The sequence below is a fragment of the Serinus canaria genome, chromosome 1 (genome assembly GCF_022539315.1).
Source record: "Serinus canaria isolate serCan28SL12 chromosome 1, serCan2020, whole genome shotgun sequence".
In the NCBI taxonomy this organism is placed as follows: domain Eukaryota; kingdom Metazoa; phylum Chordata; class Aves; order Passeriformes; family Fringillidae; genus Serinus; species Serinus canaria.
In genome coordinates, this window is record NC_066313.1 from 77,283,155 (window position 1) to 77,299,387 (window position 16,233).

General features: G+C 38.1%; 1 protein-coding gene across 3 annotated transcripts; it reads left to right on the forward strand.

Moving 5' to 3' along the window:
- Positions 1–1,013: 1,013 nt before the first annotated feature.
- On the forward strand, positions 1,014–16,077 carry ERCC5 (ERCC excision repair 5, endonuclease). 3 transcript variants are annotated; one of them, XM_050969776.1, is made up of 16 exons: positions 1,014–1,148; positions 1,321–1,421; positions 2,078–2,253; positions 2,735–2,850; positions 2,948–3,040; positions 3,810–3,927; positions 4,832–4,975; positions 5,815–6,022; positions 6,285–7,433; positions 7,804–8,036; positions 8,407–8,526; positions 9,992–10,205; positions 12,005–12,149; positions 12,974–13,174; positions 14,017–14,101; positions 15,441–16,077. In XM_050969776.1, the coding sequence occupies exons 2-16, from the start codon at positions 1,334–1,336 to the stop codon at positions 15,972–15,974; spliced, it is 3,624 nt and encodes a 1,207-aa protein (XP_050825733.1). In that variant the 5' UTR covers positions 1,014–1,148; positions 1,321–1,333; the 3' UTR covers positions 15,975–16,077. The 3 variants fall into 3 exon arrangements, with proteins under 3 accessions (XP_050825733.1, XP_050825737.1, XP_050825738.1); XM_050969780.1 differs by having other exon boundaries at positions 1,058–1,148; positions 14,017–14,053; XM_050969781.1 differs by having other exon boundaries at positions 1,062–1,148; positions 3,867–3,927.
- Positions 16,078–16,233: the final 156 nt, after the last annotated feature.

A 16,233-nucleotide genomic window follows, 5' to 3' on the forward strand; every position in this document is an offset into this window, starting at 1 on the left:
CCAGAGTTCCATGTGTGTCTTTTAACTTTTGCTTGATAATGACAATTGCACTGAGAAACAGGGTCTCTCCTCTAATGATAGCTCGCTGTTCTACTTAAGTAGGTTGGGATGAAATTCTGGTTTTACAATTGTTTCGCTCTTGGGCTGGAGACTACCACACTTTATCCACAGAGTATGTAGTATATGGATTCTTCTAGCATTAGCAGGAGCCAAGTGCATGTCCTTGGGGTTGTGCTGCAGGGAGCATTCCCTAGGGATTCTCGAGTGGTGGGGTACCTCCAGTGGGGTGCACTGGGGCTGTGGTTGGGGCAGAACAGAGAGAGCACAAGGCTGCAGGGGAAACCATGTTTGGGAGTGGGAGAAATAGAACTATTTTTGGTCTGCATTGTGGGATTTTGTTCTGGAACTGGAGGCTTTTTCCATTCTCCAACCAGAGAAGGACAATAGATCTGGTAAAGGCTCTGGAGCACAAGTCTTGTGAGGAGCAGCTGAGGGAGCTGGGGTTGTTTAGCCTGGAGAAGAGGAGGCTCAGGAGTGACCTTATCACTCTCTACAACCCCGTGAAAGGAAGGTGTTACCAGGTGAGGGTTGGCTTCTTCTCCCAGGTAACAAGTGGCAGGATGAGAGGAAATGGCCACAAGCTGCAGCAGGTGAGGTTTAGGCTGGACATAAGGGAGTTTCTTCACAGAAAGGGTGATCAGATATTGGAAGGGACTGCCCAGGGAGCTGGTGTAGTTAATGTTCCTGGGTGTTTAGACTGGACGTGGCACTTAGATGGTCCATTTGACAGAGACTTTCGGTCAGAGGTTGGACTCGATGATCTTAGAGCTCTTTTCCAACATAATAGATTCTGTTATTCTCTGCTGTTAGGTACTAGAGTCTCCTCCAGGCAGCCGAGGAGCCCACCGGCCTCAGGAGCCGCAGCCGGAGAAGGGGCGGTAGGAGCGGCCCGCCCCGGTGTGCAGGGCGGGGTGTGGGCGGCCGCTCCCGGGCCGGGCCTGCGCCGGCTCCGCCTCGCGCGCGGCGACTCCCGGCGGCCCCGGGGCTGCGCCGGGCGGGGCCTGCGGTCCGTGTGCGGCTAGGCCGCGGTGCTGGGCCTGCGTCCCTCCCTTCCGCGTCCCTGCGCCGGGATCCGCTCCCCGCCGCAGGTCAGGGATCGCGACCCCCGCCTGTCCCTGCTCCTGTCCCTACCCATGTCCCTAGCTATCCCGGCCCGAGCGGCTGCCTCGTTATTCCGTTTGAATTAATAAAGCAGTCGCGGGCCGCGTAATCTTTGGGTTTTTCCTTCCTTTGTGCCTCATACATTTTCTCTCAAAGCAGCTAAGGAAGGACAATGGGAGTTCAAGGACTTTGGAAGCTGCTTGAATGCACCGGGAGACCCATAAACCCAGAAACGCTTGAAGGGAAAATTCTTGCTGTTGGTATCCTTTAAAAGTAAAGCTGGAGAACCTAAGTTGCAAGGGAGATTGTTTTAACTATTTCCCTTATTTATAAGAGATATTATTATTATTATTATTATTATTATTATTATTATTATTATTATTATTATTATTATTATTATTATTATTATTATATTTAAGTTGCCTACATTTTGGTAAGTGGAAGTTTTGCTTTACAATATGTGAAATACTAAGCTCCTATTTTCATCTTTTAAAAAATAGACTTTTTTTAATAGGTTCCTTATGCAAGTGTTGGATTATAGAATTTTGCACTTTATAAATAAATGTGCTGCTCTCAGTAGGACTGCAAGATGAAGTCTTATGCTTATGCATCAGCTTTCCTATCCTATATACTTGTTTAAATGCTGGAAAGATGTGGAAGGAAGTGACCCGTCATTTACCTGTAAAAATAACTGGGGAGATATTTGCTGTGCTTTTGCTTCCACTCTGCTTTTTATGCAGGGCAATATGGGCAATGATTTTTTTTCCTTCCAAGTTCATAGCTGTTTGGATGTTCTTGGTTTTGATAAGACATGCTTGGAGCCATGGGCAAAAGCCACTCAGTGCACCTTATAGGAACTCTCGATGTGGTATATGTGTAAAAGAGCACGTTTGTTTCCTCTCAATAGTTCTTTAAGATATCAGTATTTGGTTGAACCAAGCAATAAAGGGAGCCAGAGATCATGGTGGCATTTCTGTACGGAATGCTCACCTGCTCACTCTGTTTCATCGCCTCTGCAAGTTACTGTTTTTCCGGATTCGACCCGTCTTTGTTTTTGATGGAGAGGCACCTCTTCTGAAGAGACAAACCTTGGTAAGTACCTTTGTGAGTTACTGCGATGTAAAAGAGGCTCTATGTCTGCTGATGATAAACAGCCATTTTCAATTTCCTTCCTGTTTTTCTACTTATGTTTCTGAGCTGTGGGGGTGGAGGATTGAAGTTCAGTGCTCTGCGGGTGTCCTTTGCAGTCCCAGCCTGGGTTAGCTCTTGGAGCATGCAGCAGCTCTTTAATCTAGGCAGGTTTGATTTGCATGGGAGCCAGGTTGCAGAGAAGTGGATGATGGCAGAAGCCTGGCTTGTGCTCCAGAGTGGACCTGAATGCAGCTCTGCAGGCATTTGTACCCACAGGGGAAATGGATATAGATTTAGAGGCTCTGAAGGCTCTGTCCCCCTTGGTGTAGAATGAGTTAGGAGTAGCTCATAGGCTCAGCACACATAATTTTAACAGGGATTCACTGGATGTGCATTTTCAGTCTCCAGCAAAATCTCTTTGGTGTTAATCTTATTTTCGTAGGCTAAGAGAAGACAAAGAAAGGACATTGCCATCAATGATTCCAGGAAAACTACAGAGAAACTCTTGAAAACACTTTTGAAGAGACATGTTATCAAAACTGCTATTACAGGCAAAAGGCAAGAATAAAAATTATTTTTCCCTTGTTTATAAGTTACAGTAACTGTTTCTGAACCTGTTAATTGCTGTTTTATTTTTTCTTTCTTTTTCCCTAAGCAATGAAGCTTTGCCCAGTATTACACAAGTTCGAAGACAAGGAATTGATGATATGTATGTATTGCCTACTTTAGAGGATGAAGAGAAGAATAGGTAGGTAGAATTAAGAAAAAGCTTAAATGGTTTTTAATAAACTTGAGTAAAAGTATAAACCCCATTTTTAATGCTGATGAAAGACCTTTAACCTATGAGACACTGTAATATATATATTAAGTATATTTCTTTAATTTATATTTTATTTCAGTTTCTTTTTGGATATAGAAGCCTCCTAGTTGTTTATGGGAAAGTAACAGAAGAAGCTTTCAGCCCACAGATTAAATTTCTACCCTGGATTAATGTATGACAATCAAAGTTCTACCTCAGTCTCTATGGCCATGTCCATACAACTAAATGGGACTGATTGTTCAAGCTTGGGTGTGGCAGCTTGATTCTGTTTTGTGTTGACATGTTCAGCAGAGGCAGGCTTTGTCTGTACTTGTCACACCTGTGGCATCTTCTTAAATAACACTAAGTGAGAATGTGAAGCTGCCCTGTAGGTTATTCTATGCCCATCTGTACTTTTATATACTTCAAATACTGACCCAGTAAGAACTGTGTCATGATCTCAACAGCAGCAGTTGTCTCCATCTACTTTTAACTGACATAAGTTTGCCTTCTTAGTTTTTGCTCAGATCTTTATCACCTGTGTGTGTATTTATATGTGTGTATATATATATATTTTATATATATATATATATATATATATGTATATATACAGATATAAATGTGTATGTAAATATATATACGTGTTTTTGTGTTTGATGCTGCAAATTTTTGTGCTTGACCAGCGAAGGCACGACTAATATATTTTTGCTTAAAATAGGAACTCTGTTTTCCTGGGTAAATATCTACACATTTGTTTTCTCTTTGTGATTTTTAGCTCAGAGGAGGAGGAAGAAAAAGAATGGCAAATGAGAATGAGCCAAAAACAGATGTTGCAAGTAAGTGCAACATAGTTGCCTTGTTACTGTGTGCAATTCTCTCATTCATGGGCTGCTCTTGAAAGACAAGCAAAAAGCTTATAAAATCCAATTATTTGGAGATATAGGTTTTATTATGGCATTACTTATAAGAAAACAAGTTAATTTTCAGTGCCCTAAGAATTCCTATTAATGAGGAAATAGAAATGTGTTTTCTCCACTAGAATGCAGCAGAACAGAAAATTCTTGTGATAGCCTTTCTTTTTCTTTTTACTACTTCCTTTGAACATATGGAGAAGACATTGGCTTATGTACATACACGTGCCTTTGAGCACGTGTATGTACATAAATATCAGCAGATGTAATAAAATTCCAGTGCTTCTCCAAATGTGAACTGAAGTTGAAGCCCTTAAGTCCTTGTGTTTCCACTGATAAATTCTGTGTTTGCTTCTGATGTGCTGATTTGATTGAAAGAGGAGAAGAGAAATACTTAACCTAAGAAGACATAATAAATAATAAAATTATCTCTGCTTTCACCAATAGAAAAAAATAAAAAGAAACACACTTGGAAAGAGTGTTTATCTTTGAAGCAGTTCTCATTCAGAAGGAGAACTTCTTTAGAAGGACAAAATCTGAGTAGCTGAGGCTATATGACTGGTTCTGTGTTTTATACTAAGTATCTTTTTGTAAAAATAATAAAACCAAGTTTCTCTGTATAGTGTACATCGATAATGAGGTACTTAGTGCTATTTTATTACATAGTAGTTACTTTTTTTCATGTTTTCTTCCCTATGTGGGGAAGTAGCAACAAAGTTCTTGAGGGCTTGGCTTTTTTTTTGTCTTGCTTGTAATGATGCTCTAAATATTTTATTATTTTTGTTGTGCTGTAATATAAAATATGTATTCTTGTTTTCCATTTTTATAGGAACAGTTATGTGAAAATCCTTATTCTATAGATATTGAATCAGAAGATTTCCACAAGCTGCCTCCAGAAATAAAACATGAGATCTTGACTGATATTAAAGAACTTACAAAACGAAGAAGAACATTATTTGAAGCAATGCCAGAGGTAATATTTAGAATAGTTTTCAAGGCATTGGAATGAAGCTGTTGCCATTAATGCAAATGAAGAAAGAGTGCTACATCTGGAAAGCTTTACACCCTGGACTGTTTAATAAGACATGTTAACGTGAGGAGAAAAAAAATCCAATGAGATAATTACTCTTAACAGCCTTATCTCTTGATTTCCACTGAAATTCGCAGAGCTAATTCAGTTTGGCAAAAATGTTAAAAATTGTGCTGTGTTTTGTGCCTCATCAGCATTATGCCAAAGATTGCATAACATGCTGCTGGTGTGGATGAACCAGGCAGGATGAACACAGCTTGAATTCCATACCCTGAGGTTGTTAGAGAGCTGGCAGCTGGGAAAAGGCTTTTGTAACTTAGGCAGATCTGTTGATGCTGTTCAGACATGAATGGGGAATCCTATAGTGTCACTTCTACAGTGAGGTTTTGAAAGTGCAATATACATCAGATCAAATGATGGCTCCTGTCCAAGTGTAAACTAAGGACCATAATTTTAAAATCATCCACATGTGGATTTTGTCTTAATTACTTTTTTTTTATAAGATGGGGATGAGCTATGATAGCCAAAATTGAGATGTCATGTTCTCCAGCACTCAGAACTACTGGTACCTTTCAGAGTTGTTGTATGTTGCCAGGACAGTATTGCTGTTGTTTGTTGAGTGCAGCAGCCAGTGAAAGACAAATGTTAGCTGCTTAAAGGAACTCTTGAAAGAATTCCCACGCTTCCAGAATGTGGGAAATGAATTTGCTTTAAAAGGGGTGTTTTATTTCAATTGATTTCTTTGTTTTGTTTTGTTTTTTGTTTTGTTTTGTTTTTTTGAGGACTCCAATGACTTTTCCCAGTACCAGCTTAGGGGTTTGCTTAAAAAAAGCAACCTCAATCGCTGCATAGAAAATGTACAAAAAGAAATGAATCAACAGCACTCTGGTGAAATCCAAACACAGTATGAAAATGAAGGTGGTTTTGTGAAAGAAGTGGAATCAAGGAGGGTGGTCTCTGAAGAGACTTCTCACTATATTCTGATAAAGGGTATGTCGGGTCTTAATTTTGTAAAACCTGTTGTTTGGAGTGCACACACTTAAAACTGGCAGGTTTAAGACAAACCTGAATATTGTTTATTGGTGCACATACCCACTACTTTGTATGAAATGTGCATTACTGTTATACGTCATTAACTGTGATCTGTAAATCTGTAGAAAAGTGGTTTCATAATTTTTGTATAATGATGTTCATTATGTAAAAGGGAATGTTTTTATAAAGCAGTATTTTTTCACACAAAACTTCCTTTCAGGTATTCAAACGAAAGAGGCTATGAGTAGAGATTTGGAAACTACTGCAGGACCCTCATCAAAAGTGCATGAATTGACTAAATTAAATAAAATCAATGAATCACCTGCTAATGCAAAGCTGTCTGCATCTGACAAGAAGCAGACAGAGGAAGATGACAGTGTGGTGGCAGCACCCCCCTCTCCTCGGACTTTGCTTGCTATCCAGGCAGCCATGGTGGAAAGCAGCTCAGAAGAAGAACTGGACACAGGACAAATGAACGTGGGCCAATTTGTGTCAGAGGAAGGCAGCGTGTCTCCAAGAACACTGCGGGCAATTCAGCAAGCTCTGAGTGAAGATGATAAAGGGGAGGAAGTTGTTACTGGTACAACTGGTGGAGTGCTATCAGAAAAACCAGAAGGGAAGGATTTTCTGCTCTGTAGCTCAGATGAGGAAGAGCAGATTCCTGAAGTTAAGGAGGGAAAAAACATTCCTACAGCTACAATTGATTCATCAATCCAAGTGGCTATGCAAGATGCTAAATTTAAACAGAGGAGTCAGGAGCTGGAAAAAAGTGATATTACACCCAAGGATACTGGAATATTCAGAGATGAAAATAATTCTGCTATTGAAAATACTGGAACAGGCAAAGAAGATATAGACAAAGAAGAAAATGATTTGGAGAAGCATATTGTACCCATGCACACCAGTATATCCATAGCTCAAACTTATATTGACAATACTATAAAAGACACAGAAGGTGTAGACAAGAAAGAAAATGATTCCAAAAATCATATTTCACCAAATGATACCAGTATATCCAGAGCTGAAAATTATTCTTATATTAACAATAATATAAAAGATAAAGAAGACTTGGACAAAGATAAAAATGGTTCCAAAATGGACTTAAAGTCTCTGGGAGAGAAGGATATGAATTTGTGCTTGCAGAAGCCAAGCTGTTCCCCCGAGCAAACCAATATAGGTGCTTTGATTCGCACGGAAACAAAATACCTTTCTAAAAATGAGGAAAACTTGAAAATTTCTGAAAATACACAGGCAGTAATTTCACAAACAGAGGAGAATGTATCTGAGGATATTAGACTTTTTCCAGAAACAAGAGATCCTGAGGTGGGAAGTGAAGGGATGTCACAGTCTGAAGACAGTGATTCAGATGGTATGTGCTTTTTTATTGTGTAAAAAGATAAGAAAATGGACAGTATTGTATCTGTAGTCAGTTGAAGGTAACCTTTTCTCTTAGTAAGAAATGCTTAAAAATGCATCCACTCTCACATATATCAAAGGCAGGGAGAAAATCTGAGCAGTGTTTTTTCCACCTGGTGTCGCATTTTACCATTGAAACCTGATTATAGAATATGGAGAGTCAGGAAAGCATGTTGAGTACACTGAATTTAATTGGTGTGTTAACCAGTCAGCCACTTGGTTTATGTAATTTCACAATCCTTATATTTTTTTGCTGCATATAGAAAAAAAAAAGTCACTGCCCAAGTTAAAAACGTGTACAAGTCTCTGTTTTCCTTTGATAGGAAGCTTTATTGAAGTGGATGCTGAGGTCAGTAATGAGGCTGAGTCTCCTACTAAATATGAAGAAAAAGTGGGTGATGAGCTGACACTTGCAGAAGTGGAGACAGACAGACCTGATGCTTTCACACTGGACTTGCTGAAGGAGTCTGATGAGATGCAGTTGGTAAACACTCAGAAAGTTGAAGGAGAAGCTGATGGTAAAGGTGCAGTGGATGAGTGGCAAGACATCAGTTTGGTAACTCATTGTTTCTTGTTTTGAACTTGTAATGGAGTGCTTTGTCTCCAAATAGTTGTTAAGGAAAACTATTGAACAGCTTCTTATTGTTTCATTGCTTTCTCACATAGCTAACTAACTGTATGGGAACTGATGTTTCTTTAAAGGTGGTTAATTATAATCTCCCTAAAATCAAAGGAAGACTTCAAGGTAAATTGATGACTAGACCATTTCTGGTCTTACAATTTGCTGCATTAGAGAAGCTGTAACAACTTCCTAGAGTTATTATGGAACATTTACTACTAGAATAATTGTAGTGGGAGACTTTGCTTTACTCTCCTAGGTATACCTGAATTGTTGAAATAATAAAAATCTTGGTTTATACTTTCAGGAAGAGCTAGAAGAATTAGAAAAGAACCTTTCTGTTGAGCAGAATACACTTCAGTCCCAAAAACAGCAGCAGGAACGTGTTGCTGCTTCTGTAACAGGACAGATGTTCTTGGAAAGCCAGGTAGTATTTGTTGAGTCATTTTGATATGTTTCTTTCTTCCATCCCAGTCATTTACTCAAAAGCTATTAGTAATTTTGCTTAGTTATAGGTCAACTTTTTTCCTTCTTTGGAGCTTGTTTACTTCAGTTTGCTTGTTTTAAAATATTGAAAGTTTTGAGGTAGTCTTGAATTAAATAATAGTATAGTTATGGATAAATCAGTATATCTTTTAAGCACCAGCTTTTAAAGGTTAACCCAGTTTGATCTTGGCCTCTTTTTGTGAAAGGTGCAAAATGAACAAAAAAGTATTAGGAAGCTATGTTTGTTCAGCAGCAAAGAATTGGTGCAGTCTGTGTGTTAGGTAAACTGTGATTACACCTAGGGATTAAAAGGTTAAAAAATTACAAGAAGTCTGTATAGTTATGCCCTGAGTAAGCAATTTGAAGGAATCTTACCAGTAACACCTGAATAAGCCTGATATTTCTGTATCAGTGTTTCAAGGTTTGGGTTATACAATGTGTTTGGGTTAGCAAACCCATAATATAGTAGACTAGTGATAGTGTCCCCAATAACCTTGTGCTAACAAATTAATTCTGAGAAATATGTAAATGATTATATTATTTTTTTAATGGAACAGTTTAAGTAGTTTTAAAATGGTATTTCATCTGGGTTGAATATTTGCACATGTTTCTTCTGGTGATTTTTTTTAAGGTCAGTAGATTGCTTTTGTAGTATTATGTGCCATATAGTCATATGCACACTTTTATAGTTGTAAGTCTTTTGATCTTGTGCTTTTATTCTTAATTACATAAAAATTTAAAGTCTTGAGAATGATTGTATCAAGCCTCAAAAGCAATCTGAGTGAAGAATATAATCCAGACCTGTGTACCTAGCACAAGCTTGTAAACATAGTGTGTGTGGGATATTTAACTGAGGTTGTGTAATATGTCCCATAAAAGTAAAAATGCATCAAAACAGAGGCATATCAAAATACTATCCAAGGAATAATTGGTCTTCCCACTGTTTCTTGCTTGATATGAATGTTTCTCATATGCTTTCATACTACTTTCTTAGATAAGGTGATGACCAAATAATTTTCATTTTTTTTTTTTTTTTTACTTTTAATATTTAACCTGCATCTTTCTTTCATGAAGCCCACATAATTGTAATGCATGAAGTTTTCTCCTTGCTGTGCAAAACAATACTTAAGTATGCTTGTGTAATTAAGAAGGCAGGTTCTCAAACTGTGTGGTAAAAGTGTGCTCAAGTAGTGCTTGACTTACATGGCACTGTCTGCCTGAGAGGAGTTAAGTGGGGATTCCCCCTTGACTTAACTGAGCTTGGCACTTTTTAACAGAAGTTTAAGGTTTGTTGTCAAATATTGAATAACTCCCAAGTGTGAATCTAGCAGTTCTGAGTCAAGCCAAAGTGTATTAGAACTTAACTCTTCAGATGAATTTATACCTGTTTTCCTTCCATCCTCCAGGAGCTGCTCCGTCTGTTTGGCATTCCATATATTGAAGCTCCGACAGAGGCCGAGGCACAGTGTGCCATATTGGACCTTACTGATCAGACCTCAGGGACAATCACTGATGACAGTGATGTTTGGTTGTTTGGTGCACGACATGTTTATAAAAATTTCTTCAGTCAGAACAAATATGTAGAATATTATCAGTATGTTGACTTTCAGAATGAGCTAGGTAAGCCTCAGGTATTGATTTGTTAAGCACAGTCTTTAATAAGACAGCTCTGTCATCTGTCTCTTTGTATTTTCTACAGAATTTTGTCTCTTATTCAATGTCTGTTTTTTGGAGAGTCTGTAAAGCTATTCAGTTAGGTTGCAGTTTTACTGCCAGATGACCCCCCTGAATTTTCAGGCCACCTGCATTTAATATGCTGAGTTAGTGTAATGATCACCAAGGCTGGAGATATGAACTATTGTACCAGTTTCTGAGTAAATTTTAGTATGACTTTTCTGATGTGGTAGGAAAATTGCATTCTCACGTCATCAGATTTTTAGTCTTCTGGAAAAAGAAGTTAGTTTTGGACATACTGAGATGTAATATAGTAAAAGTGGATCTGGAATATGTGTAAAACATTTAACATATAGTTGACACTGAAAGATTTTTTTCTTCTATCTGATTGCTCTTGAGCTAGTCTAATCACATTGTTGCCAATTTTGTTGAACTACTAAGCTTCAGTGTCACATAAAGTATTAGGCAAAATATGAGCCAATTTAAACTTGTTATTATGTCTTGAGCATAACTCTTTTAAAATCAGTTTTGACATTTTCAATTTGAGAGGCTACAGACTTTGAAATAGTAGCATGTAAAATTTCATAACATTTTTATGTGGTGAAAAATGTAGCTTTGGTTTCTTCCAGCAAATGGAATGAAATAATTTTGCCCTATTTAAGTATACTACTGTAGCTTAATTGAAAAGGATTGCTGTAAAAGCATGTCTGCGATTTTTAAATTGTTTTAATGACATAAGCCAACTATTTATTGGGAAAAAATAGTCATCATCAGTCTTTATGTCACATTCCTCTGCAGTCTTGTGCTTCTTGTTTCCCATGCATTGCAAAAATTCTTCTGTCTGGACAGCTGATGGATATCGTGACTAGCATGATGATGGTCTTGCTTTGTGTGTTTAGACTCACATCCTTTCTTTTCTGCATGGAATTTTTAAACATTTTTTTTCAAATCCAGACTTTTGGAGGTGGTCACTCACAAAATCAGTCTGACTGCCTCAGACCTTATAGCCTATCAAATAGAAGTGGTCAGCTGAGTTCTTCCTTCTTTCTGGCTGTTTCATGGGCTCTTCTGATCTACTTAGTAACTGTACCAGCACAGAGCAAAAGACTCACAGCTGAGGAACGCTTCTAGGAAGCAGAGGCATTGGTATTATGGACTAGAATTCAAAGAGAATGTTTTTATTTGATTCTGGCATTTCTTAATTCAGGTCAGCATTGGATGAGAACAGAATAGTAACTGGATGTAATAAATGTAAAAAAAACCCATCTTGTAATAACCATGAATTTTAAAATTACAGAATCACAGAATTATTTAGGTTGGAAAAGACCTCTGAGATCATCAAGCCAAATGTTTGTCTGATGACCACCTTGTCAACTAGACCATGGCACTGAGTAACACATCCAGTTGTTTCTTGAACCCTTCCAGGGATGGTGACTCTGCCACCTCACTGCACAGTCCATTCTAATGTTTAACAATCATTTCCATGAAAAAAAATTCCTCCTGATGTACATTGTAACATTTTCATTTTGGCAAGATACATTTGCCAAATGTGCACAATTATTAGTGCTTAAGCTAGCACAGGAGTATATATACTGCTTAGCAGATAACTTAGCAAATTCTGCTGTTGATTTAAATATAATTTTATGGAGTTAATGCCTTTGTGTTCCTTTCAGTTTTTGCCTTTCTGATAATATTTTTTATTTTGTAAAATAGTAGATACTGAATCTATATACTTTCTTTTTCAGGGTTGGATAGAAGTAAGCTAATTAATTTGGCATACTTGCTTGGAAGTGACTACACTGAGGGTATCCCAAATGTTGGCTTTGTTACAGCGATGGAGATTTTAAATGAATTTCCTGGGCATGGCTTGGAACCTCTCTTAAAATTCGCGTATGCTTTGTTATGATTTGCTTTTTTGGATCTCCATATTGTGATTATTAATAAATATGGTTTGCTGATGCTTAAGCATGCAGCAAAACATATGGCCACCATTGATTAATGGGACCATCATTAATGGGACTAAGTACGCTGTAAAACATGACTCCACTATATCACTATTTGGAATCACGGGTAGATAAGGTGACACGTTGATAGAGCAATCACAGTGAGACAAAGAGAGCAGAACAGCTGTAGAATTGAGCATCTCTCTCAGAGTTTATTGGAGAGTTTACTGGATCCATAGCGGAGCAGAGGTTCATTCTCCCTGGTTTGGTGGGAGGTTGCTGTATCTTGCTCATAGAGAAAGGGGACTTGACTGAGGAATGAATGATCTGGAAGGAGACAGGCAGGTAAGGTGTGGGCAAGAACAAGATTTGAAGAGGGCTAAGGCAGCTGTATTGGCAATAGCAAGGATGGTTAGAGGTCTTTTTTTTCCCTTTCTTTTCCTTGCATACCAAAAAAGTCTAAAAATGATCATTGTGTGGTGAACATCCTCTGCAAGTGAGGCTAAAGTAGGAGCTTCTAGTTAGCAGCTTATGGGGAATCCAGGAGATATTTGCTACTTTGGCTTACAATAACTGTATTTAGTGTGTATGTTTTGTCTTTTCTGCTTTTAAAAATTTTTGTTCCTTTGGCCATCTTTCATTTGGACATTTTTCATCATCTCTTGTAGTAATTGAAGTAAGGAGACTAAGGCTATTGAAATTAGCATGGTGGCTCTTGATATTTCAAATTTTATTTTATGAGGCAGATTAATAATTTTCTCTGTTTTTCAGTGAGTGGTGGAATGAGGCTCAGAAGAACAAGAAAGTGATGCCTAATCCACATGACACCAAAGTCAAGAAGAAACTGCGGGAGCTACAGCTTTATTCAGGTTTCCCAAATCCAGCAGTGGCAGAAGCATACCTGAAGCCTGTGGTGGATGAGTCAAGGGGTTCATTCACTTGGGGGAAGCCTGATGTAGAGCAGATCAGAGAATATCCTTTTACTTGTTGGCTAAAAGTACTCAAAGTTCGTAAGCAGTCAGTAATGGAATGTCAAGTTTTTAACATCTCTTTGTTGTGAGGGGTCCCAAGCCCTATCTGCATGTACTCCCCTAAAATGATAACAGCTCTGGAATAGAAGGGAATGCAGCCATGCATGTGTGGCAGTCAGGGCTGCTTGCCCTCCTGAAAGAGTGGTCTGCCTCACATAACATGCAAAGAGAATCTTGTAGCTGAACTGACTATTTTGTTGTGAAATTATATTTCTGTAACTGTCCTGTGCCTGTTTCTCCTCTTTAAGTGGGATTGTTTGCACACTCCCTCTGTATGTTTGCCTTTTTTAACAAGTAAGTCTTGAAGTCTAGACAGAAATGGTGTTTCAGTCTGCACTTTACTCTAGTTATTTCCTGCATTTCTTCCAATAATGTCTACTTTTTGCTTCAGTTGCAGTCTGAGCTGCAGCAAACTATTGAAAAGTAGATGGCAATAAATGCATAGCTAAGAGTGTTTTAAACAGTAAATTATACTTCCAGTCAGTACAAGTGTAAAAATAAGGTTTATTTATAGGCATTTTGTGTTATAGCAATACCATTTAGCCAGAATGAGTTCTGTCTTCACTGAGAGACACTTTTGAAAATGTTGATGTTAGAGAAAAAGTTCTGCAACTAATGTGATACGTTGTTTTAACCGAGAGTCTTTTGTCTCATTTTGTAGTAGAAAAAGCTTTGAAGTGGAGCAACTTTCCTCCAGACATTGTTTACTTCAGGAGTTTTCATTTTATGTGTTTACAAAATACCAGTAGTAGCCATTTTGTAAAGTTCCTTAACTTTCTGCACATTCTGCAAGGATCACTTTGGCTGGACCAGGACAAAGGTAGATGGAATCCTTTTGCCTGTGATGAAACAGCTGAACTTGCAGCAGGTGAAAATCTATCTGTAGTTTAAGGGTAACTGGAAAATTGTGAGAGAAGCATTTTAAAAAGAACAGCAAGACTTTGAAGTAAAATATCTTTCTTAGAAGCTGGGCTTTGGTTTTTAATCTTTTTATGTATTTATTTTTTTCTAAGTCACTAAGCTTGCTTCTCTAGATTTCATTTCTGTATGATTCGAGTATGCTGTGAGGGACTCTACATAATTTCAGACATTGGTTTCAAGTTTCATTACCTATCAAGCACCTATCTCAAGTCATTGAGGCTGCTATCAAGTCATTGAGCAGCAAGGCTTCTGTTTTTTCTGGACACAGTCAAGCTACAGGTAGCTCAAGCAACTTCAGTACTTCTAGAAGACAGTGTTCCATAAACACTTTATATATAAAAGTGCCCCTGAGATTTTGGTGGAGTGATACTGCCCTTTTGACACTGTACACATCCTTTGAGGAAGAGTGCAGACTGAACTGTTGAGCAAGTGCCCATTAGTAATAGTACTCTAATTTCCAAGTAAATGTTCTGTCAACTTTGTTAACACTTGAAAGTGAATGGTGATGCCCACTGTGGTAGCTGTCAAAGTAGATTGTAAAATTGATCCCCAGTGTTAGATTCTTTTTTCCTTTTGCCGTACACAAGATAGATACATTGTCTAAACCAGTGTTCTCGGTTCTCTGTGTCACTGAGTGGAGTGAAAGCCCCGTAGTTACATGCATATACTTTGAGGTTGACTGGAATACCCTTTGGTAGAGTCTGTCTCTCAGGCAATGTTAGGGAAAAAGTAGAGGACTGGCTTGGCCTATACAAAAGCCTAGCTGTACTGAATAGTACAAATCCACACTGTGTGAGGACTATTAGTTCTACTCTGCAGTCTTTATACTGTTTCAGCATGTGGTGCAATGAACCTGAGTCAAGCGCCTGCGTGTTCTTGCACTTGGAGGCAGAAATGCAAAGTGCACTTATAGCATTTATGTAGTAAACATTCTGCTTTCACAGCTGGAAGCTAGGGATATGTTTCTAAGGACATACTTAAGAGCACTACAGATATTCTCTGTATTAGGGTTGACAACAGCAACATATGTCTAATCACCAGCAGTGCAATATTTATAAAATCTCACTGGAGTTTGCTAATTATGAATTTCACAAAGGTTCTTGTTGCCTAATTTATTATAAAGTATGTGTATTACTATAATGATGTGTCTTATTGTTCACATCTGTGTGCATGTGTATTAATTTAATTACTCCTTTGTCCTGCTTTAGTTTCAGATCTTTATAATATAGCTAACAACTGGATTCCCACAAAAACATTCAACTGTGTTTCTGTTTTATTTTTGATAGACTCAGCTTCGAATCGATTCATTCTTCAGACTAGAACAGCATGAAAAACAAGCTATTAAAAGCCAGAGACTGCGCAGAGCTGTGACTTGTCTGAAGAGAAAGGAAAAGGAAGCAGATGATGAAATCCAGGAAATGGAACTTAAAGAGCCTGGGAAAAGGAAAGGGGAAAGTACCACAGGCAGTGCAAATCAAGCTGCAGCAACAAAAGTACAGAGTGGAAAGAGAAGAAAACAGTCAGATTCCAGAAAAGAATTTTTATATGGAGGTGGTTTTGTTGGAAATTTGCATCTTTCAGAATCTTCTAGTGACTCCTCAGTGGAGGAATCCAAAGGCAGAGATTTAGGCAAGGGCAAAAGGAGAAAAAACACATCTGCAACAGAGTCAGCAGACCATAAAGAGAAGAAAGGTGGTAGTAGCTCAAGTGGTGAGGATGAAGACCTGGGAAATGTAGTCATGGTGACTGCCAAACCTGTGTTTGAAGGCAGAAAAAAGAAATCACGGAGCAAGAGAGGAATAAGAAAGAAAATGTCTTAAATAAAAGAATTACTTGAAAAGACTGATTTTTCTGATTTGAACTTTGTAAATATTCTAATGAATTCTTTTTAAAATATAATAAATTATCCTTATTTGTACTGTATTTTGTCATTCATTGTCTGTCCAGAACTTAAGTAGAAGTGATTCCAAACAAAACACTTATTTTAGCACACTTACTCAGAAAGACCTAGATTTCACTTGATAGAAGTTTCCAGGCTTCAGATTTTAAAATTGAGCCAAAGCATGTTGTCCATTTACT

What these genes read in the sequence shown, in the direction of transcription:
- ERCC5 (XM_050969776.1), top strand. Translation starts at nt 1,334, where the DNA reads ATGGGAGTTCAAGGACTTTGGAAGCTGCTTGAATGCACCGGGAGACCC. An exon ending in ACTGCTATTACAGGCAAAAG is followed by an intron (nt 2,851 to 2,947) that starts GCAAGAATAAAA and finishes TTTTTCCCTAAG; the next exon opens with CAATGAAGCTTTGCCCAGTA. An exon ending in AGTGGCAAGACATCAGTTTG is followed by an intron (nt 8,037 to 8,406) that starts GTAACTCATTGT and finishes TTATACTTTCAG; the next exon opens with GAAGAGCTAGAAGAATTAGA.